The 22855-nt window shown below is 36.0% G+C and overlaps 1 protein-coding gene across 5 annotated transcripts in view; it reads right to left on the bottom strand.

The window, feature by feature from the left end:
- The window catches only part of ck (unconventional myosin-VIIa ck), a 52517-nt gene that overhangs the window by 1933 nt on the left and 27729 nt on the right, over positions 1-22855 (bottom strand). For all 5 annotated transcript variants that reach the window (XM_090168612.1, XM_090168609.1, XM_090168608.1 and 2 more), the window contains 24 exons: positions 22360-22502; positions 22175-22288; positions 21866-22096; positions 21534-21793; positions 21012-21465; positions 20188-20325; positions 19558-19803; positions 19300-19479; positions 18472-18798; positions 17747-18241; positions 12470-12568; positions 10854-11080; positions 8107-8224; positions 6514-6816; positions 2694-3095; positions 2373-2617; positions 2146-2299; positions 1588-2077; positions 1424-1515; positions 835-1357; positions 657-763; positions 470-588; positions 226-409; positions 73-156 (listed from right to left, as the gene is read on the bottom strand). In XM_090168612.1, the coding sequence (XP_090024738.1) occupies positions 73-156; positions 226-409; positions 470-588; positions 657-763; positions 835-1357; positions 1424-1515; positions 1588-2077; positions 2146-2299; positions 2373-2617; positions 2694-3095; positions 6514-6816; positions 8107-8224; positions 10854-11080; positions 12470-12568; positions 17747-18241; positions 18472-18798; positions 19300-19479; positions 19558-19803; positions 20188-20325; positions 21012-21465; positions 21534-21793; positions 21866-22096; positions 22175-22288; positions 22360-22502 (5735 nt within the window). The remainder of the gene's footprint in view (positions 1-72; positions 157-225; positions 410-469; positions 589-656; positions 764-834; positions 1358-1423; positions 1516-1587; positions 2078-2145; positions 2300-2372; positions 2618-2693; positions 3096-6513; positions 6817-8106; positions 8225-10853; positions 11081-12469; positions 12569-17746; positions 18242-18471; positions 18799-19299; positions 19480-19557; positions 19804-20187; positions 20326-21011; positions 21466-21533; positions 21794-21865; positions 22097-22174; positions 22289-22359; positions 22503-22855) is intronic.

The raw sequence follows: 22855 nt of genomic DNA on the forward strand, positions 1-22855 counted from the left end.
GTAAATAGAAATCATTCACTTGAAATTAGCCATTAGTATTAGTATTAAGAAATTAACATAAAAACTACTTACTTTATTCACCGGATTTATAAGACTAACACCGTGTTTATTGATGGCAATCAAAACTTGCTCGGGGAAATTTGGATCGGAGGTTTGCTAAGGGATAAATTACATTATTTACTCGATTTCTAAATTTAAAACCAAAAAAGCAATTTTAAAACATACTTTAACTTCAAAGAAAGCTGATCCAAACGTGGGCCATTTATAAATAATTTTAAGAAAGTTAATTTTGGCATCCTCTTGAATCATGCCTGCATCTTGGTTATAGGCGGCTACGATTGCCCTTTTCCAATCATTCGTGCTTTGTGTTTTGATTTGGTCACCCGGTACTAGTTCTCTTAACATGTTTCTACAAGAAAAAAAAATTAATCACTAGCAATATTATATTAGAAATGCTAGTTCAACTTACGGAATGCTTTGAAGTTCAACTTTACTTTCTCCAAATCTGACTCTATAAATTAATGCCGCTAGCCTGGCACCTTCTTCTTTGGTACATTTGTGGTACCCTCGTAAATATTTCGGTAGTTCCTTAATGAATAGATTATTATAATAATTTACTATAAAAACTGACTCTAAATTCAAATTCATTTTTGTACCTGATGATAATGGAAGATCACATCAGCGTATCTATCTTTTCCAGGTACAGTATTGGTCCATAATTTTTTCATGAAGAAAACTTGATAAGTAAATTGGGGGATTGAGCCTGTAAATTTTTAATACATATTTAAATTATGTATCGCTACTAAATGATCTAGAAAAGATTAAGAAAATCACCATCTCTCGTAGGTCTTGCTTTCCTGATCCAGTCAGTCAAATGGCGAACAAAGTCAAAGAAGAAATCTCCTTCTGGCACGCTTATAACTTTGTCAGCAATTTTAACAAACAAGCTGAAGCCTTCCGCCGATCTTAAATTTAGTCTTTGCGCAATGTTGAGGCAGAAATCTTTGGCTCTAGTGCTGGAATCCACCTCAAAAGCTTCATCCGTATCATCAGGAAAGTAAACTTTATGGAATATTTGAGTAGTTTTATGCTGGATAGCCTCCACTTCAACCAAATGCGGAGGATATTTTCTCTGTCCAGTTCTCAGTGTTTTCTGGAGCCTTTGAAGGCTATCAAGTGCAATGGGATGCCTTCGAGTTCTTAAGAACATGGTCAACTCCTTGAGCAACATTTGACTTGGTACAAACAGCCCAGTGGCCAGCCACATCAACTCCCAACCTCTCTCTTCACTCAATCTATTTTTGTTGTCAGTCAACTGTTTCATAACCTGACAGTATATTTCATCCCGAAGTATTTCCTAAGGTAACCATATTGTTGTGAGATACCCGTAAGTATAAAAAAAATAAACTTCATATAGTCTTACATGTTTCAATGGCCCCTCAAATATTTGATCAGTCAATTCATTTCCAGTTCGCGTTCTTCGAGATGGTAAATCACCCATATACTTTAAGATAGGTATAGAATTGTCAAGGATAAACAATTATAGGTAGGAAGCTGAAAATAAACTGAAGTAAATAAAAAGGATATCATGGAAGGCTGCGCATCCTTCTTGACTGAGCTCTTCTTTGTTAAGAAGTTTCTTGAGTAATGGTTGTTTAATTGGTTCTCTTCCATGTCTCCACAGCTGATCTCCATCCCTTCGTCTCGCAGATGATAAGGTTAAAGTCCTTTGTATTGTTCTTTTGGGTGGGGGTCTAAAGTGATCCATAGCATACTCTTCCAAAGTATGGGGTTTATCCACTGGTTCAACCCCATTTGTAGTTCCATATGGCAGTAACGCTCTTCCTTGTTCGGCCCCTTCTTGAGTAAATAACAGCAAAACACTGTCCGGTGGACGTGTGGTTGATGGCAAAACATAAACGCATTCCGAAGGGAAATCTCCTTTTTCATTGGTTCTTTCACAACGACCCCTACTCCAACTATTATCCGCCACCGATTCACCCGAATGACCATCTTCGAGGATAACTATATCACCTTGATTGAAGGTAAGGAATGACGGACTGTCACCCTTATAATCCTACAAAAATTACACATTGAGTATGGATTAACTCTATAAATGTTCTACCACATCAACACTGATAATACCTGTAGGCCAATGACAAACTTGGACCTCTTCTTCAGTCCATCTAAAAAGAATTGAACTATTTCCCGAATGTCCTCCGAGTTTGGAGACTGGAAGGTAAATTCATCCCCTCGTACCATTCCAATGGAAAAGCTTTGAAGGAATGGTCGGTTGCTCCTGAAAAAACGTTTGGGTTAGAATTTCAAGAAAATTCATCAAAATTTGAAGCACGCTTGAGTTTAATAATTACTTTTGACTAGAGATAGACGTAACCTCGGGAAATGATAATTCTAAAAGGACTTGTTCTTGGTCATCCACAACATAAATGCCAGTCCAGTTAATGGCAATAATAACATCATTCTTGGGTAGGTGAGGTCCTGATGATCTAAGAGCCTCGTAAAACCTGGAAAACAGTAGAGGCCATTTGAATTTGGCATATTCCACAATATCTTCCTTGACTCGAAGGGGGTTAACCCTATCTCGGTAATAGTAGCTCTAAAAATATAAAAGCGAGTATACAATTAAAATTAACTTGTTCTTTTTGTAGGGCAGACATTTCAGAATACGTTACCTTCTTGTAGGCGTTTATGACCAAATTTAACCACCGATCGATACTCTTTTCGCTGGTTTGAAGGCAGGTGTCTGGAATGTAGTTTGGAAGTAGGGAAAGCAGATGCTCAGGATTAAGTTCTATTCCATGTTCAATGTAATACTGCTGCGCCGCAATCATAGCTAAATCTTCCTCTTTATCACAACGGTACTCTCCAAATTTGACTCCTCTAACCACTTGTTGAAATATCAAGTTAGTTGCCACAGGGTCTTCAGTTGGATCGTGCCAAGGTGCAAAAATTTCTTTTCTGAAGAACAATCTCCATGGTGCATTTCTTTCTTGGGCTCCTTGCTCTTTGGCATATTGTTCACATTGTGATATTGCATCCATCACATGTTCCCCACCACTACCCAATGATGACACCTACAAAGATTATAAACGTGCTTACAACTTATTGATAAAGTGCAAGAAAACTATTCATCAATAGTTTTAACAGAATCTGTAATGAACAACATTAAGGGGGTGTATTATAAGCATGTTTTTATCGCTAAGGCATAAGGAAGTCTCTGCAAGGGATAACAATTACAATTAAATATTTTCTAGAATATTTTCTCAAGTGTACCTGGACAACTTGTTTTGACAAAGCATATCACCTAAACCTAAAGTGCTCCAGGTCAACGTGTAATGGCAATTTATATCACCTAAATGGTACCTGGTCCACTTCTTATGGCAAAGGATATTACCTAGGGTGTACCAGAACAATATCTTTTGCAATGGATAATATCTGAAGTGTACCTGGACAACATCTTTTGGAAAAAGATATCGCATCAAGTATACCTAGACAACATCATTTGGAAAAAGATATCGCATCAAGTGTACCTGGACAACATCTTTTGGAAAAAGATATCGCATCAAGTGCACCTGGACAACATCTTTTGGAAAAAGATATCGCATCAAGTGCACCTGGACAACATCTTTTGGAAAAAGATATCGCATCAAGTAATACCTGGACAACATCTTTAGCAGAAAGATATCGCATCAAGTGTACCTGGATAACATCTTTTGGAAAAAGATATCGCATCAAGTAATACCTGTACAACATCTTTAGCAAAAAGATATCGCCTCAAGTATACCTAGACAACATCTTTTGGAAAAAGATATCGCCTCAAGTATACCTAGACAACATCTTTTGGAAAAAGATATAGCATCAAGTGCACCTGGACAACATCTTTAGCAAAAAGATATCGCATCAAGTGTACCTGGATGACATCTTTTGGAAACTGATTTCACAGCAAGTGTATCTGGACATCTTTCAGAAAAAGATATCACAGCAAGTGTACCTGGACAACGTCTTTTGGAAAAAGATATCGCATCAAGTGCACCTGGACAACATCTTTAGCAAAACGATATCACCTCAAGTGTACCTGGACAACATCTTTAGCAAAACGATATCACCTCAATTAGTGTACCTGGACATCTTTTTGCTAAAGATGTTGTCCAGGTACACTTGAGGCTATATATCATTTGCTAAAGATGTTGTCCAGGTACACTTGAGGCTATATATATTTTGCTAAAGATGTCTAGGTACATTTGAGGTGATATCGTTTTGCTAAATATGTTGTCCAGGTACACTTGATGCGATATCTTTTTCCAAAAGATGTTGTCCAGGTACACTAATTGAGGTGATATCGTTTTGCTAAAGATGTTGTCCAGGTACACTTGAGGTGATATCGTTTTGCTAAAGATGTTGTCCAGGTGCACTTGATGCGATATCTTTTTCCAAAAGACGTCCAGGTACACTTGCTGTGATATCTTTTTCCGAAAGATGTCCAGATACACTTGCTGTGAAATCAGTTTCCAAAAGATGTTATCCAGGTACACTTGATGCGATATCTTTTTTTAGGGAACTTATGCTTTCAGCTATGTAGTTAATAATCAGATCTGCAAAAAGTTATTGTTAAAGAAAATTATTACGTTCAACACCTAATTAGACAAAGTAGACAAAGACCGCGTCTTCCATTTCGACGTGGTTACGAGTAAGATCATCAAACAAAGATTTGTAGACCAAAAATTACGCTTATTTTTCTTTTGTTGTTTTTTAACGTGAAATATCAATTGTCCGAGTAGTATTTAAAGCGTTTACATTTCAAAGTTAAAACATTATCTCAGCTTGGCCGATTGTTGTCCAGTATGCCTCTTTACACTCGAGATCAGCGCGCTCATATGCTAGAATTATTTTACGGAGAAGGTCGTCGTAATGCTACTCTAGTAAGTCAGTTATTTAGACGAAGATTTCCCAATTGCAGACCAAGTCATACGACGGTTCTTAGAGTGGTCCGCGACTTCGACAACTGGGGTAATGACAATACGAGGTTTCGTGGTCGTGGTCTCCAGGACATCGACATGGAAAACACCATACTTGCCTACTTCGTCGCCTATCCTCGAGCGAGCGTCAGGACTGCCAGCTTTGACTTAGGGTTGGATCGAAACTACGTTTGGAGAACACTCAAAAGACACCATTTTCATCCTTATCGAGCGACACTTCACCAAGGACTGCATGACGGTGATAGACAGCGCCGACTCGACTTCTGCAATTGGTTTTGCCTCATGGCTGACGCACACCCGGATTTTCACGATCAACTACTGATGTCCGACGAATGTTCATTCGGAAGAGATGGGCCTTTCAACCGTCAAAACCAACATATGTGGGACTACGAGAATCCACACTGGGGATTTCCTCACCGCCACCAAGTGCAGTTTCGCTTAAATGTGTGGGCTGGTCTGTTAGGTGACAGAATTATTGGCCCGTTCTTCCTGCCAAATCGTCTGAACGGTCAAAACTACTTGGAGTTCCTTCAAAATGAAATATCCAACGTGTTGGACGACATTCCTCTGGCCGAGTACAGACGCATCTGGTTCCAGCAAGATGGGGCGCCACCTCATCAATATCGTGACGTGGTTGCATATCTAAACGACGAGTTTCCTGGAAGATGGATCGGAAGAACTGGTCCTGTTCGTTGGCCTGTAAGATCCCCTGATCTAACACCACTCGACTTTTTTCTTTGGGGATTCGTAAAGGACTACGTATACCAAACACCTGTGACGAGCGTTGAAGATTTACGACAAAGAATCATCGAAGCATGTCGCCGGGTGACTCCAGAAATGGTTCGGGGAGCATTTCGCAATATGCAACATCGTGCATATTTGTGCATTGCATCAGAAGGTGGCATTTTTGAAAACATTTTGTAGAAGTCATTAAAAAACATTTGTCACTTGGGCTAATTATTATTTGTTTATTTTTCGAAATCTTATAACTGAAATGCATGTTACCTACAATTCGTTAAAGGCTATTGCCTGCTAGTACAACTTGTTTTTTCCCCCGACCTCCAAACTCAGTGAAAAATAGGTCTTTTTCAACCGAACCAAAATTATTTTTACACTTTCGACTATGCCCTACAACTTTTCTATTGAAACATTTTGCGTGACACCTACCGGTGAAAAAATAAATTTTCCAAAACGGCACAAAATCGTTCGATTTTTCTGAAATTTAGTAACCAAAGCCTTCCATACCTAACAAATAAACCCTGAAAATTTCAGAACCCTAGCATAAATATATTTTGAGAAAAATGGCCTGATCGAGCAAATTGAGACACCCTGTATAAATAATAACTTATGAGTCCTGGCTGTCGGAAATATTACCTCTTGGCAATTTCTGGGAAGATGTTTTATTTAAGCGCCTATTCGTTTAAATAAACCAAAATATAGGGTACATAAGGAAACGAAATCAAGAAACCCATAAAGATCCGAGTCCTAAACACTAGACAAGGAAATCAAAGCTTACTTTATCAAAGAGCGCGATGTACAGGGAGAAGCCGAAGCGATCCTTAAGTCCGATTTTGTCGGCCAACTGGGCGCATAGTTCGTGAGCCGTGGTGGCCGAATCTGCCAACAGTGTCTTGGTATTCCCATCCATAAACATGATAGGCAACATCAGGGGCTTCTTGTACTTGGTGGCTTGTAGCTCCAGCCAGGAGGGCGGTTGCCCCCGTGTCCCATTCATGAAGGTGCGTCTCAGGCGGTCTTCGCAATAAGGAGCGTATCCGGGAGGTCCGTCCCGAATGAAGTTCAACAAGTACTTTACGAACTAAAAAGAACGGTTCGGTCAGTAAGTTACGAATCACTCAGCTTAGAACGTAACCTAACAGTACTAAAAAGGGCTTTTAGATGTTCGCAGTCATCTAAACTTTGAATACGAATAAAAAAACCGAGATGGTTTATTATTAAAAGCATTTGACGCGTAACGTGTTAAGGTACCGCGCATTTTCAATGTTACCTCAACAATTACAATTTACTCATTCTAATCATTCGCCTATCAACCCATTTCCGATTTTTATCGTAAACTCGACTAAACAAATATAGAGCGAAACAACGGTAAAAGGTTTTCTACAACAATAAAGCACTCATCGTTGCGGAGTTCTTATGGCCCATATTATGACTCTTTAATTAAAGATTTTCGCGTATAATTAAGAAAAGAAAAATATGATAAAAATTGAACCAGGAAATCAACATAACATTCTTCTAAGAAGTTAGCCCGCGGTGGGTTCCCCCTTGAGTTTCAATCTTTGCAAATAGGTGAAGAGATAAATATACCCCTGGGCCATTGATAATACAACCGTAAAACACGTTTTGAACCAACTTAAAGATAGAGAAAAAGAAATATACGTTACAACAAACCCGCTTATTTGATAATAATAAAAAAACGGCCATACATTATTATTTAAATAAAAACGCGTCTATCGAAATCTGACTAAAAGTAGGCCATCACTTTCTATTAAACGTTTTTATTAACTCCGCATTGTTTTAAATGTTTCTAGATCTCTCTCTCTTTCGTCGCCAAATGAAATTTTGCGCAATTTTAATATCCGCCGAAATTAAACGAAAGAATTTAATAGATAAGGGTTCAAAGCCAGTTTTGGAGTAACCTTTTCCCGCCCTGACTACAACCGTGATAAGCGGCGAGATAGGCCTAACACGACAGGGCGACTTTCGAGAGTCAAATAGCAATGAACTTTCGCCGTACCAGGCATTTCACATTATTAGGTTTCAGAAATTATTTCATTCATATTGTTCGTTTAATTTTTAAACCCCTACTGTTATAAAGTCCAAGGCTAAAGTATTATATTTATTCGGTAAGGGCGGGGGAATTTATTATATTGTTCCGATAAAGGTCAGGGATTGAATAGAGTGTATGAGGTTGTGGGATAATTAAGCCAGCTTAAGGGTGTCGCGTTAATTAAGCCGAACCCATATTAAAGAGCTAAACAATGCTGAGACCAGAAACTATATTCCACTACGAGTTTTGGTTATAAATAGCTTGACGTACAAATACCAACAATGAAAATGGGAACAATTAAAAATACATCTATATACTTACTTTCTCGGACGGAGCGAAGCAACCGACGCAAAGTGAAAGCAAAATCCAACCCCTGGCGTGGGAACTTTTACTAGGGTTGTTACTTAGTTGTTTACATATTTGGCAATAAATTTCATCTCTAAAAAAAGAAAATTACTCGTTTTAAACCAGCAAAACTACAAAATTAATTTAAACGCCAGAGAATTTTATACATTCAGATTAGGCTTATAAAAGAGGGTTTAGTAAACCAAAAAGTTTATTTTTCAGTAAAGAAAATTGTAATTTACTAAACTAGCTTTTATAAGCACCGTCGGGAAAAAAGTATTAAGATTCAAATATAAATGGTTAAAAACAGAGCGACCACGTAAAGAAAATGCGATAAAAATTAATACCCTTTTCTGATGAGGCTCATAAAAGCGGTTTTAGTAAATCAAAAAGTTTATTTTTATATTTACATTTCGGTGTAAAATGGAAATTGTGATTTACTAAACTAGCTTTTATAAGCCTCGTCGGAAAAAAAGATATTAAAATTAGAATTTAGTAAACCAAAGTTCATTTTCTCATTCATATATAAGTTTAAAAAAGGTAATTTTGGTTTACTCTTACGGGTTTTACAAACCTCGCCAGAAAATGTATTAAGATTCAAATATAAATATCTAAAAACTGAGCGACCACGTAAAGAAATTATGAAATTTTCATCGCAACAACTTAGGTTATTCCTGACCACAAAATAGCGATGCCTTATACGAATTATACTTATTCAAAATACGCTATATCGTTACGAAAAAAACACCCAGGCTTTAAAAAAGAAGCAGAACTCTTCCATAAGAAATACACCCTAAAATTAATCCTCTTTTTTGACGTCAGTTTTGGGGGAGCTATAAATGACATTATGATGGGTTCGAGAGAGGTAGGAATGGAGTTTGCGTTTATATCATGTTAAAGTGGTTTTCCTTTATAGTTAAAAATTGTTCTTTGGGCGTTTTTTGTTTAATACACCCTCAAGTTTTAAGTTTCTTAAGCGATGTTCCCGGTTAGAAGAAAAAACCAAGTACAAGAAAGTTTATGGAATAAGCCATTTTTAAAAATTTCAATAAGGGGAATGCCCTTTAACATTTTTCACAACGAAACTATGTTGTTATTTATTATTACGATGGCATGTGGAAAAGTCCGTACATTAAATCATTGCCGATTTAAAGATAATGAACTAAACGAATAAGGAATTTTACATGTGGAAATTTCTGAACACTAAATCATTCCGATCCAAAGATATTGAACTAAACGAATAAGGAATTTTACACGTGGAAATGTCGAGGGAAATGTCTGAACCCCAAATCATTGCCGATCCAAAGTTATTGAACTAAATGAATAAGGAATTTTACATGTGGAAATGTCTGAACCTAAAATAATTGCCGATCCAAAATATATTGAACTAAGCGAATAAGGAATTTTACATGTGGAAAAGTCCGTAAATTAAATCATTGCCGATCCAAAGATATTGAACTAAACGAATAAGGAATTTTAAATTTGGAAAAGTCCGTACATTAAATCATTGCCGATCCAAAGATATTGAACTAAACGAATAAGGAATTTTAAATTTGGAAAAGTCCGTACATTAAATCATTGCCGATCCAAAATATATTGAACTAAACGAATAAGGAATTTTACACGTGGAAATGTCGAGGGGTCGGACACTTAACTTTATTTTGTACGGGATTTCGTAGAGATTTTGGCGATTTTATCATTACATTTTTAAGTGATTTTGGGATTTCAATGTTAATTTACCATAGAGAGAGTTAAAAGTACGGGATTTTGGTAAATGTCCGACCCCTCGGGAAATGTCTGAACCCCAAATCATTGCCGATCCAAAGTTATTGAACTAAATGAATAAGGAATTTTACATGTGGAAATGTCTGAACCTAAAATAATTGCCGATCCAAAATATATTGAACTAAGCGAATAAGGAATTTTACATGTGGAAAAGTCCGTACATTAAATCATTGCCGATCCAAAGATATTGAACTAAACGAATAAGGAATTTAAAATTTGGAAAAGTCCGTACATTAAATCATTGCCGATCCAAAGATATTGAACTAAACGAATAAGGAATTTTAAATTTGGAAAAGTCCGTACATTAAATCATTGCCGATCCAAAGATATTGAACTAAACGAATAAGGAATTTTAAATTTGGAAAAGTCCGTACATTAAATCATTGCCGATCCAAAGATATTGAACTAAACGAATAAGGAATTTTAAATTTGGAAAAGTCCGTACATTAAATCATTGCCGATCCAAAGATATTGAACTAAGCGAATAAGGAATTTTAAATGTGGAAAAGTCTCTACCCCAAATCAAAGATATTGAGACTAAACAATTATTTCGATTATGAACGACTAAGGAATTCTACCTTACCATGCACGAGAAAATATTTCAGGGGAAATTTATAAATTAAGGATGCAGTTAAATGAATCGCAATTTGGAAAAAATAACATATTTTGAACAATTTGACCTCGAATGAAACGTGTTATTTTAAACATTCGGAAAAGCTAGAAATTGTCGCAATTAAGCTAACGGAAAATCACCGGGATAACAAACATAGTAAAATAATAACGGGTGGCGGAGATAAATAATTTAATATATCTTTGACAACAGAAGTCCCCAAGAAACCACGTAATTAAATTAAAATTAAGGTCAAAAATATTAAAAACAAATTAATAAAAAGCGGCAAAAGCTAGCAGAAGAGGAATTTCTCTCGAGAGAGATTTACCTGAGTTCGTCCCGTAGAATGCCATGTCCGATGATGAAGTGAAGTTTCTCCAGATTGGAAGTGGGTCGGCTCTCCAACCAGCTGCTGTAGCTGTCGGCGGCTAGCTCCTCCTCTTGCAATTGCCGACGAACATCCTCCGTGATCTTGTTCTTCTTCTTGAGCGTCAGCGAGACCAACTTGTTGCGGATACTGCGAGATTTGGTGGCAGCCTTTGGGTACATGGAATCCTGCGAAAAAAGCGAAACGCCCCCCCAAATTTCATGATTTAGACCTTCGGAAAAGTGAGAAATAGCATTTCACTCAAACTGGTTCGGGCTTAATCGCTGGTGTTTCTGAATGCCAACCCAGTCTGTTTTAGGCCTAATTAAACAGTTTAAAGGTCTAAAAAAATGTGGACTAGATAATAATTAAACTGGTTTCCGATTAAGAAATTAAAATTATTAGGGTACGTGTATGGAGAAATATTTCAGATTTTCGCGACAAGTTCGTCGGAGATGCGGATAGATTTTAACATGAGAGCTTAGTTGTTAAGTTGTTTTAGTTTAAAAAAAAAACAAAAAAATTGTCTGCCTTTTGACAATTCGAGATAACGCCAAAATCGCGGTGGAAAATTAAAATTCTATAGTGTACGTGTAATATTAATTATAACCATAACAAGCCTAGTACGTATTTAATCATATTGATTTTAACTATAACGAGCCTAGAAGGTATTTAATCATATTGATTTTAACTATAACGAGCCTAGAAGGTATTTAATAATATTGATTGTAACTATAACGAGCCTAGAAGGTATTTAATCATATTGATTGTAACTATAATGAGCCTAGTACGTATTTAACATTATTGATTATAACTATAACGAGCCTAGAACAAATTTAATAATATTGATTATAACTATTAAGAGCCTAGAATGAATTTAATCATATTGATTATAACTATTACGAGCCTAGAAGGTATTTAATCATATTGATTATAACTGCTTAGAGGGAATGGCTCCCAGTTCATGGTCGGTCAGTATGCTCCTCCCTTTAAATTACAATCAAATCAGAACGGTATCTCATTCGTTCCCTAAAACTAACGTCTATCGACGCGGTTGACGTATTTTCTTCTCGTGACAGGGGAAACAAGGACCATAATCTCATTTTCTCTAAGTCTTAATGAATACGTTCTTGAACAAACTAACGGGGTTAGAGTCGCAAACAATACCAATTGAAGTAGCTTCACGCAACTACGACTAGCGTTAGGGCAAAATTTTAAAATATTTTAAAAGGGGTTAAGCTAGTCTAACTTGATTTTTAGAGTTAACGATAGTAATCGGACATCGCGGTTCGTAGTGACGAAATCTACATCCTGCCTTTAACAATATCGTCGGGTGACACGCCATTTCTACGCACTACCGGTATAATATTTCGAATATTATAAATGCAAATGACAATTTTTGTCCGTAGTCCAAACTAGTTCGAAATGATAATTTCAGATACACTCCCAAATACATTATATTTCCAGTTCTAGTCGGAATAAACCGTCAAAACTAACAGCAAAAACCATCGTACAAGTTTTCCACCTTAAAAGTAACGCCAAAACACTATAAAAGAAAACCAAAGGATAATACTCACAATATCCAGTCCCATAAGCTGAGCTTCTTGGAATTCTTTGCTTTTTACGAAATTTCGTCCTAATGTCGCGGACACCTTTGTCATCACAGACGTATTGTCCTGTTACAGAAAAAAAGGACCAAAAAACCGGTATTTTAATAAAAGTGAATATATTTCCAAAGGGGTTGAGGAACATTTTTTTGGGAGATTTTTTAGCCCATTCCCCAGGAAGGGTGTGCCATATATCACGTTTATTTTTTTGTTTATATACTTCATTATTATTGAAATCGAGTCTTAGTCTGAGTCGAAACGCCATTTGTGGTGATTATATAATGAAACTAAATTTTTAACCGTATCAAACTGGAGCCTTAGCTAAGAATGATGCACTTTCTACGCGTTCACTTCGAATTTAATGTACTTGAACTAGAAGCTGACGTAAATAGGTGTTAGTCCCTACAATGCAATGATTAAGAACTGTCAAATAGACTTGTAATAAATTGACATTAGAAATGTCAAATGGATATTTTGACGCTTATAACTAGACCAAATAAAAATACGAGTTTTCGGTTTTTTTTCTCTCGTAGGAATGGGACGATTTTCAACGCAACAGTAAGGCAAAATATAAACAAACCGGAGTTAGCTGATTTAAATCTAATTGATTTAAATCATGATTAAAATCTATTTGATTTAAATCATGATTAAAATCTAATTGATTTAAATCATGATTAAAATCTAATTGATTTAAATCATGATTAAAATCTAATTGATTTAAATCATGATTAAAATCTATTTAGATTTAAATCAACTGCAGGGCCCCCACTCGAATCTTAAATTTTTTATAGGAAAAATTGGATTATATTTATCAAAATATAGGACTTTATAGGATTTATTTTCAAAATTATAGGATTTTATATGTATAGGACTATACATGCTATTTAATTTGCTGACTTTATGAATTTAAAAACAAAATCTATATATTTTGATTTTCACTTAATAATAGAAACTATTTAACCATTTTATCACAAAAATATACTAGTAACTAACCATGTTAACAATAACAAAAGTATAGAATAGAATGACTTGGTATATGAATTTATCCTATAGCTAAATCTAACAATTTCACTGCGTGGTTGGATTTGAATTGGGCAAAATATCAAAATTATAGGATTTTATAGGACTTTTAGGTTATTTTGCTAATAAAATAGGATGTTATAGGACATTTTAAAAAATATAGGATTTTATAGGAATTATAGGACCTCTGGGGGCCCTGCAACTGATTTATTTTTAAAGAATCATTGATTTAAATCATGATTTTTAATGTAAGAATAAAAAATGACCAAAATAGTTTCTTAAAAAAATAGTCCGAGCAAACTAAAATATTAAATAGTAATTAAATTCAATTAAGCTTTGATTTAATTCAAGGTTTAGCTGACTGATAAAAGTAAAATATCCGTTAATTATAATTATTGTATAAAAATCAATAAAATCCAAAAAATTCGATTTGAATAAAAATTGATTGATTTCATTTTTATTAAAAATAAAAAGTGGCAGCACTGAAACAAACATTGTCGAATTAATTTACTAAAAACCCATATTTTTAAACCAATAAATTTAAAAATAGTAGAAAAAAAATGTATCTTTTTTATGTGATGCTTTCTATAAAGTGAAAAAACCCGATTTGAAGATGGACCAGGATATATGAAAGTTCTTTTGATTTTGACTGATAAAAAGCTGTAAAGTTATCTCTGAGATTCTCCGCAACGGGAAAAATATAGCGAGCGCTTGATTTTCTACATGTTAGATTAAAGATTTTCCGGTTTAACAAGATATCTGGAAGAGAGGCTTGCCGCGTTCTCACTTATCCTTCAAATTATTAGTGAAAAAAAAATAAAACTATTTAGAAACCAGCTACGTGAATGAAATTACAGTCTTCTAGTAAAGAAACCTCGAAATCAGGTCATGAAATACTGGCTAAATAACAACTAACAGTCCTTCGATGGTGCGTTTAGTCTAAAACTTGTCTATATCCTTTGTAAATGAGAGATATTCGAGCGAAACAAAGTCTATTTATTTAAAAGGGATTAACCGGAATTCGGTAACATATAATGAAAACAGTAAACCACAGTACGGAATTTTAGTCATCTTTAACTATTACCAGGAGTATATAATATCAAGAATGTATTTATTTATACTCAGGGCGAATGAATATGTCGAGATTATTTTTCGTTTTTCTCCAATTCCGCCCGTTGGGGCCCCCGGTATGCTCCTCCGCTTTAATAAAATCAAACTATACTGCAATCTCATTGGCTCTTAAAAATTACGTTTTTCGACGCGATTAACGCTGCTGCGAGGACGCAAAAAATAAGACCGCCTCCTTTTTTCCTCCCCCCCCCCTTAGCGTGACGGGGTTAGGGTCTCAACGTGTCCGTCGATAGTCTCGACATATTCATTCTCCCTGAGTATAAATAAATACATACCACCATATTTTGAGTTTCAAATTCCCTGGACATTTTAAGATAATTTTTATATTTATCAGATTTAAATCAACTTATATTTCCGTACAAACGTTAAATGGTTAATATTATTAGCAAAACTTTCAAGGAATTAAATAGGCTTCAAGGTAAGAAAAGATAGCGCCATCTACTTTAATAGCTGTCAACTAAATGTGTGAAGAAATAGCAGAAGACTTAAAATTTCCTGACTTTTTAAGTACATTCTTAAATTTTCCTGACATTTTAAGCCCATTTTTAAATTTCCTGACTTTTCTATGATTTCTCTGACGTGTGGCAACCCTGAAGATGTACCTTCGCACAAGTTCGCAGATTTCCGTAGATTTTTCAAAAAATATTTTGGAAAGAAAAATTGATAGGGGAAACTCATTTTGGTGATTGTATCGGAAAAATATGGTTTATGAATCTTTAATAGAGCAGGGTTGTCAGTTTTTTCAGATTAAAATACCCTGACTTTGCAAGGTTCTCCCAGACCATTTCCAGAGATTTTCCCTGAATTTTGAAGCTAAAATTGGTCAATTTTAACTTATATTTTAGTAAATTCAAAACTAATTTCCATGAAGTTTCCCAATAGTCCTTTAAATTCCCTGACATTTCCAGATACCATGGCAACCCTGTGGAGTGTAATTTTTACATTTTACACGTGCGTGCGGTAAATTTGTGCTCATTGAAATTCGCGTTGAGCCTGGGAAGTTGCATGTTCCATGTTAATAGCCTAAACATCTCGAGACTCGTGGGATATATATTAAAAAAAATTTATAAATATTTTTTTAATTTTGGTCTAAATTTCGATCAGTCGTAGTTAAGAATATTGATCTCTACTTTCCATAAATTTTAGGTGAAAAATATTCACGTAACATTGAATTCTTAAACTTAAAAAATAGACAAATTCAACCTGTGATTCCAAAACGCCTTTGTGGAGGTAACCTAAAAAGCGCTGTTATGGAGAGTATAATGGTTCCAGTAATGGATAATTTTCCTAATATATTTTCAAACTTGTTTCTCACCATTTGTAAATCGTTATAGACATATCTCGAAAAAGTATAATAACCATAATTCTCCGAGGATAACAATTGAATTTGGCCTAATAAAATCGAAACAACAACTGTTATTATTAAATTTTCAGGTGTGAAAAAAACCATTGTACGCTTAAATGGAAACCATTTCTAGTTAATCATTTTGGGTTTAAAAAAGGCATTGTTATTTACAAATCGTTATCATTAGAGCACCGTTCTGTAGTAATAGTTTTATAACGTAGAAATAGTTTAGTTAATGTGGAGCAGAAAACGTAAATTATAACTTTAATTTTTCTTTGTGAGCTTAAGTTCAAAGTCCCCGTAAGTTGTGAGTACGAAGTTTTAAAATAGAGATGTTAAAGCAAGTGGCAGCTCGACGTGAAGGAGCTCTTTTTCAATAGATGTCGCTAGAGTCGAAATAAAAAAGGCGGTACTTATAGGTACCCCTCGCGATGATTGGATCGTTTGTAAATTGGTCAATAACATAAATTACAGCGTATAATAAACCATATTTTTACCCGGGATATACAATTTAGGTTAAAGTCCACTAAATAAGAGTATAAGCTGTCCAATTATAATATTCTACAATGGCTCTCTGACGACGTTATTGTTTCGCTATTTTAAATTTTAGCTTGCTTTGCCATAAATAGATGGCCCCAAGCTCGCCACTAAAGTCGTGTTTTTCGAAGAATCGGATAGATATGAGGACATCTCTAATAACAGAGGCCTTTTCATAATAATGATAGAGCCGCCACTTGCCTTTAAACAACGGAAGACGACTAATGCCATCTACTGAGTGATCGGCTTATGATGTCCGACTAACTTAATAATTTCAGATAAAATACCTTTACACATACAGATATTCCCAGATAACGTCAAGAGCCCCAGGACTTAATTATATTTTCAACAATCATAATTTAAATCTTTTTACTAAGATCGGTTACCGATAACGCGATATAACGATTAGTCAATTTGCGTCTTAATGATTATTTCGAAAAAAAAACTCACGATCATCGGCCATTTTTATTAGGTTTTTTTTAAACCGATCTCGGTATAAATCGCTTTCGTATAAATCGATATCAATTTGACATAATGAAAAAATTGGTATCGTTAGCAATTAAACTGGTATCGGTATTAATTTGTCTTAACGGAAAAAAAGTTACCGTCATCATCGATTAAATTGGTATCGATATTAATTTGTCATATCGGTAAAAACTCGTTACCGTCATCGATTAAATTGGTATTGATATTCATTTGGCATATCGGTAAAAAATCGTTACCGTCATCATCGATTAGATTGGTATCGATATTCATTTATCATATCGGTAAAAAATTGTTACCGTCATCGATTAAATTGGTATCGATATTCATTTATCATATCGGTAAAAAAATCGTTACCGTCATCATCGATTAGATTGGTATCGATATTCATTTATCATATCGGTAAAAAATCGTTACCGTCATCGATTAAATTGGTATCGATATTCATTTATCATATCGGTAAAAAATCGTTACCGTCCTCGATTAAATTGGTATTGATATTCATTTGGCATATCGGTAAAAAATCGTTACCGTCATCATCGATTAGATTGGTATCGATATTCATTTGGCATATCGGTAAAAAATCGTTACCGTCATCGATAAAATTGGTATCGATATTCATTTGTCCCATAGTAAAAACTGGTTATCGTTATCGTTCAAGTTGGTATCGATATTAATTTGTCATATAGTACTCTTGGCTAAACAAGAAACAAAAAAGACGTAAAACTTACCCTATCCATAGTATGAAACTTGGGTTCTGGTATATCTCCCATGAACCGCAAAATGGTAATCCAAAGAGCCAAGGCGGCCATGCAATCGCCCTGCGTGGGTAAGGGCAACAAGGGCTGCTTCAAGGGCCGGCGATGGTACTGATGGTTGACGTTCCCTTGGAAATAAGTGGCCGCGAACTTCTGGAATTTGTATTCGGTCAATTCCTCCTCGTCTTTGGGTGGCGCCGGGGGAAGAGTGCCTTCTTTGTCACTAATTTCTGGTCGAAAGTTCGGCGACTGATCCAAGTCCTTGAAGATGGTCGTGGTACGTATTTGTTCGCTTGTCGTGTCCGATTTCGGCAAAAAGCCGAATATTTCATCCAACAGTTTCGAGTCGTCCAACTGCTCTTCTTGGCGATGAGCGGCGTCGATGATGGCGGCTTTCTTCTGTTCGATTTTAAGACGATTTTCGACCTCTTCCTCCTTCATTCGGTATTCGAACTCTTGCAAACGTTCCTGGTGGATATAATTGGATTTAAAATCACACCGAAAATGCTTAACTTAATAATAATAGTCAGCTAGGCTAATCTTAGGCCCAAGTCATCCAGGGACATTTAATGTAATTATTCCTGATGGCCGGGTTAATTTGCGTTGGAGGGTGGTGACAAGTGGTGGTGCCCCTTGAACCAACAGCTCCCTACACTCACTATTACCATTAACCTCAACAAAATAAGGCAAAATCTTACTCTGTATTTCTGTTCGGCAATTTCTTTGGCTTTCTTGGGATTCATTTGTTTCCGGAACATGACTTCCTCCTGTTCCCTGAGACGCATGGCATCTAGACGATGTCTTTGCTCAACTTTCAACTTCTTGTAGCGTCTTTGGGCGATGACGCGTCGGACGAACGCTTGTATGGTGTAGACGGCCCTCATTCGGATTCGGTACTCGCGCCGGCTCAGGAAACCCCGACAACGAGCCTGCAACGTCACGATGTGTCCACGCAAATGCTTGAATCGATGAGACAGGATGCGAGAACGAATGAGTCCTTGCAAACGTTGATAGCCAGTTCGCATCTGTGGAAAAGATGGTTAGAACCTTTTAACTATATACTAATTTCCACTTGCAAATAAGACGTTAGAAAGTACATTCAACTAATGAATGTTGAATGTACTTTCTAACAGTCTATTTGCAAGTGGAAATAGCGCTGACATATATATGAGATTGTATCCCCCTAAAGAAGCCACACATTTTACCAACTATCTCAGTCACCAGGGGAATCTGCTTTCTTTTAAGCTTTGACCTTCAACCCCAAAAATGGCACCCACTCTACTCTTATTTTGTGGTCTTATGGGAGATTAAATCCCTCACTTCCAGTTAAGTAGACAGAATCAATTAGCACCTAGTTATGCCAAATCGGCTATTTTTTGTTAAAAAAGTTATATCCTTGTTAATACTATACCAAGGAAGAGATCAACTTTAATTGCTGATCTATTTATTCCCAAAAGATACAGGAAGACCCAAAATGGAACCAATATTTCCGAACTCTAATTTTAAAAATATACAAATATACGTACAGCCAGGAAGCGCTTCCTTTGCAAATATCCTCTCCAGAATCTCTGCACGATGATCGCGCTTTGTCTCATCTTTAAAAACCGCCTTCTGTGATACCAACCACGAATTGCTTTTTGAAGGATCAGGATTTTGCGAGTCAGGACTCGGTCCCGCTCTTGTTCCAAAAACAAATCATGAGCGTCCTAAAAGTGGATTCAACAACGTTTAATTATTTGTAAACATTATAACAAAAAGTCAAAGCGTGCGTTGACGACGGGTACCTTGAGGAACACTTTGGAACGTCCGAGTTGGTAGTCGGCTTTTCCCAACACAGCGGCGCATATCTTGGTTGTGGCGGCGCGACAATCGACTTTGTGGGCGGGAGGGACACCAGGGATCAGGAAACGGTATCTCTCCACGAATTCTCTGAAAGTGTGTCTGATGGGGTAGCCAGCACGACGGATACGAATGGTTTCCATCATTCCCGAGTACCTCAATTGCTTACAGCACAATTCTCGATCAAACATCTACAATTTAGTTGCGTTAGTAATTGTTTTTAGCTTCCAAGTTCCATCAGAAGCGTATAAACCACTTAAGAGAGAAGTTATTGTATTCCTTCAATTGAAAGATGTACCTTTGCAAGTCGAAATATGTCATATATAGAGAATTTCTAAGGCTTTCATATCATTGCAAATATAGTTTATAAACCTTCCATGCAGTTTATTTTGTACATTTTACATCGTTAGGAGGGGTAATACACGGCGTAAATTTTGATTCGGTGTATGGTATCACCGTGATTTGCAATTGAAGCCTGCTAAGGTACATGTTTCACTTTCACTAGAAAACTTCTCTTGCGAGTGATTTATACTTTTGGTTTAATTAGGTAGCGAATTGCAATTAAAAGCATATACCATTGGTTTCTTTTGGTCGTTTGGTTTGATACACCTAATAAAGAACGGATGACACTGGCTCAGAGTCCTCATGAGAGAATCGAGAGACCTCTTAAACTGGGCGCTTAATGTTGGAGCTTTCTTTCTTGTATCAGTGCCCTGTTCAGGAAATTACGGAAATAATTAAGATTGATATCATGCTGAGTTTAGCAGGGTGACCACATGAGAGCCCTTACAATAGGAAATGGGCACTTGATTTTTAGGATTTTCTAAGAAGGGTGACCACACGAAACCCTCCAATTTTGATAGGAAAAATAGCAATTCTTTAGTCATTTTATAGGAAAATATAAGAGTAATTTATATGTAACTATAGGAAATTATAGGAACGTTCAGGAAATTATAAGAATAATTTTAATAAAGATAAATCCAACGATTTTTAAGGAACTTTGGTTAAAAATAAATATTACACTTAATATGAAAACCTCATGAAGTAAGAAAAATATATCGAAAAATAGGAAAAGAGTCAAAATATTTCGAAGTTATAGGAAGACAATTGAAATATAGGAAGTGTGGTCACCCTATCTAAGAGGTCTTGAAAAAATAGAGAATTTGGCAGAAATAATAGAAAATTAAAGGTTTCAAATATTTCTGAATTTAAAGCACGCGCTTTTAAAAGAGTTGAGCTTGATAATTGACTGTGAGAGTGAAGCTAGTGTCCCAATTTCAGACTGTTATTTAATTGAATCTGAGTGACAGCAAAGGAATTTTGCTTGAAATAAAGTGCCCCAAAACAATGAAAATTTAGGAAGAGTGGTCACTGGATTAGAAATCATATTACAACGTACCATTCCAATTTCTTGCATAAATAGATTCTGCAGGAATTTATTACTGCTAACTTGAACCAATTGAATTAAGTCGGCGCTGAAAGTGTCCCTGTTCTTCTCCAGAAATCCTCTAGTATCGTAGAAAACGACTCCCGCGAAATGGTTCAGTCCGAAGGATGTGTTAATGTCTGATTTGGGTTTGAGATAATTCTGGTTGGTTCCATGGGTTTTGTGCAGTTTATTGAGCAGGGTTTGGTCGGTTCCTTTCGGGAATTTACTCTCTTCGTCGATAAGGGCCATAATGTTCAAAGGACGGACCGCGATTAAGTCCAGGGCTTCTTGGTTGTCGACGAACTCTATATGTTGCCAACTAATGCCCTCCAAATTGTACTCCTCTTGTTCCAGCTTAAATATATGTCGCACAAAGAACTGTTGCAGGTTCTCGTTGGCGTAGTTAATGCAGAACTGTTCGAAGCTGAAAATGGAAAATATTCATCGTAACTATTCATAGGCCCTACGAATGTCGAGCAATTTGACAAATACCTATTGACCGTGAAGTTCTCAAAACCAAAAATATCGAGAACGCCGATACAAGTACGGTGGTAAACCTGGTTGGGTTTGGGTTTGTAGATAGCCGAATTGATTTTATTCGTTATCCATATAAACATCCTGCCGTAAATGCCCTTCACGAAGGCGTCTCGAACATCCAATGACTGGTAAGAGCTCATGGTGGACACCACGGCGTCCCCGTGGGCGAATATGGTTCTGGTGGTCAAGGCGTCTATCAAGTGTTGTTGATTTACCTGAATAACGGCGAAAATGTTAAATTAGTACTATCTTTCGAAGGGTCAAAAACCATCAAAATATGAGCTTACTTCTAGCAACCTCGCCGCACTAGAGACGCTGGTGGAATTGGTGATCTCAGTGGCGTCTAGGTTATCAATGATGGTCGCCCTGTATTTGATGTTTCCCAAGTGTAGTAACGCTGCCAATACTTTATGGATTTCCCAGATTTCGGGGTCGGTAAACATTAAGACTTTCATGGCCGAGCGGATGTCCGCGAATTCCGCAACGTCGTCCCTGCCGTCGCAAGTGATGCACCCTCCCTGCGGAACGACGGAAAAGTCAATTTAAAGGTCAATTTAAAGGTCAATTCACGAATTAAATATACCCCCAATAAATACCTGAGTTAAGTAATGGTACTTGGACGCGTCTGAGAGTTCCAACTTTTGTTTATCTTCCTTTGCCATTCCATTTAGCATACAATAAAAAATATGGTAGTTCCTTTCATCCGCCGCCTAATTATCAAATTGAAAATGGATATTAATTATTTTTCTAAACCATAATTTAAAGAAATAAATAAACATACCTGTCCAACGATTCTGGATTTCTCCAGCAAGTATTGTTCTATTCTAGCGCCTTCAATGACTCCTTGTTTGTTGAAATGAATGTCGATGTATTTACCAAAGCGACTAGAGTTATCATTTCGGATTGTTTTAGCGTTTCCAAAAGCTTTATAATAAAATAAAATAGATTAATTAAAGAGTGTCAAATGGATTAATTAAAAGAGTCCAATATGGATTAATTAAAAGAGTCCAATATGGATTAATTAAAAGAGTCCAATATGGATTAATTAAAAGAGTCCAATATGGATTAATTAAAAGAGTTCAAAATTGATTGATTAAAGAGTCCAATATGGATTAATTAAGGAGTCCAATATGGATTAATTAAAAGAGTCCAATATAGATTAATTAAGGAGTCCAATATGGATTAATTAAAAGAGTCCAATATAGATTAATTAAGGAGTTCAATATGGATTAATTAAAAGAGTCCAATATGGATTAATTAAAAGAGTTCAAAATGGA

This window comes from Leiobunum rupestre, chromosome 3 (assembly GCF_980474605.1).
Source record: "Leiobunum rupestre chromosome 3, qqLeiRupe1.1.hap1, whole genome shotgun sequence".
NCBI lineage: Eukaryota > Metazoa > Arthropoda > Arachnida > Opiliones > Sclerosomatidae > Leiobunum > Leiobunum rupestre.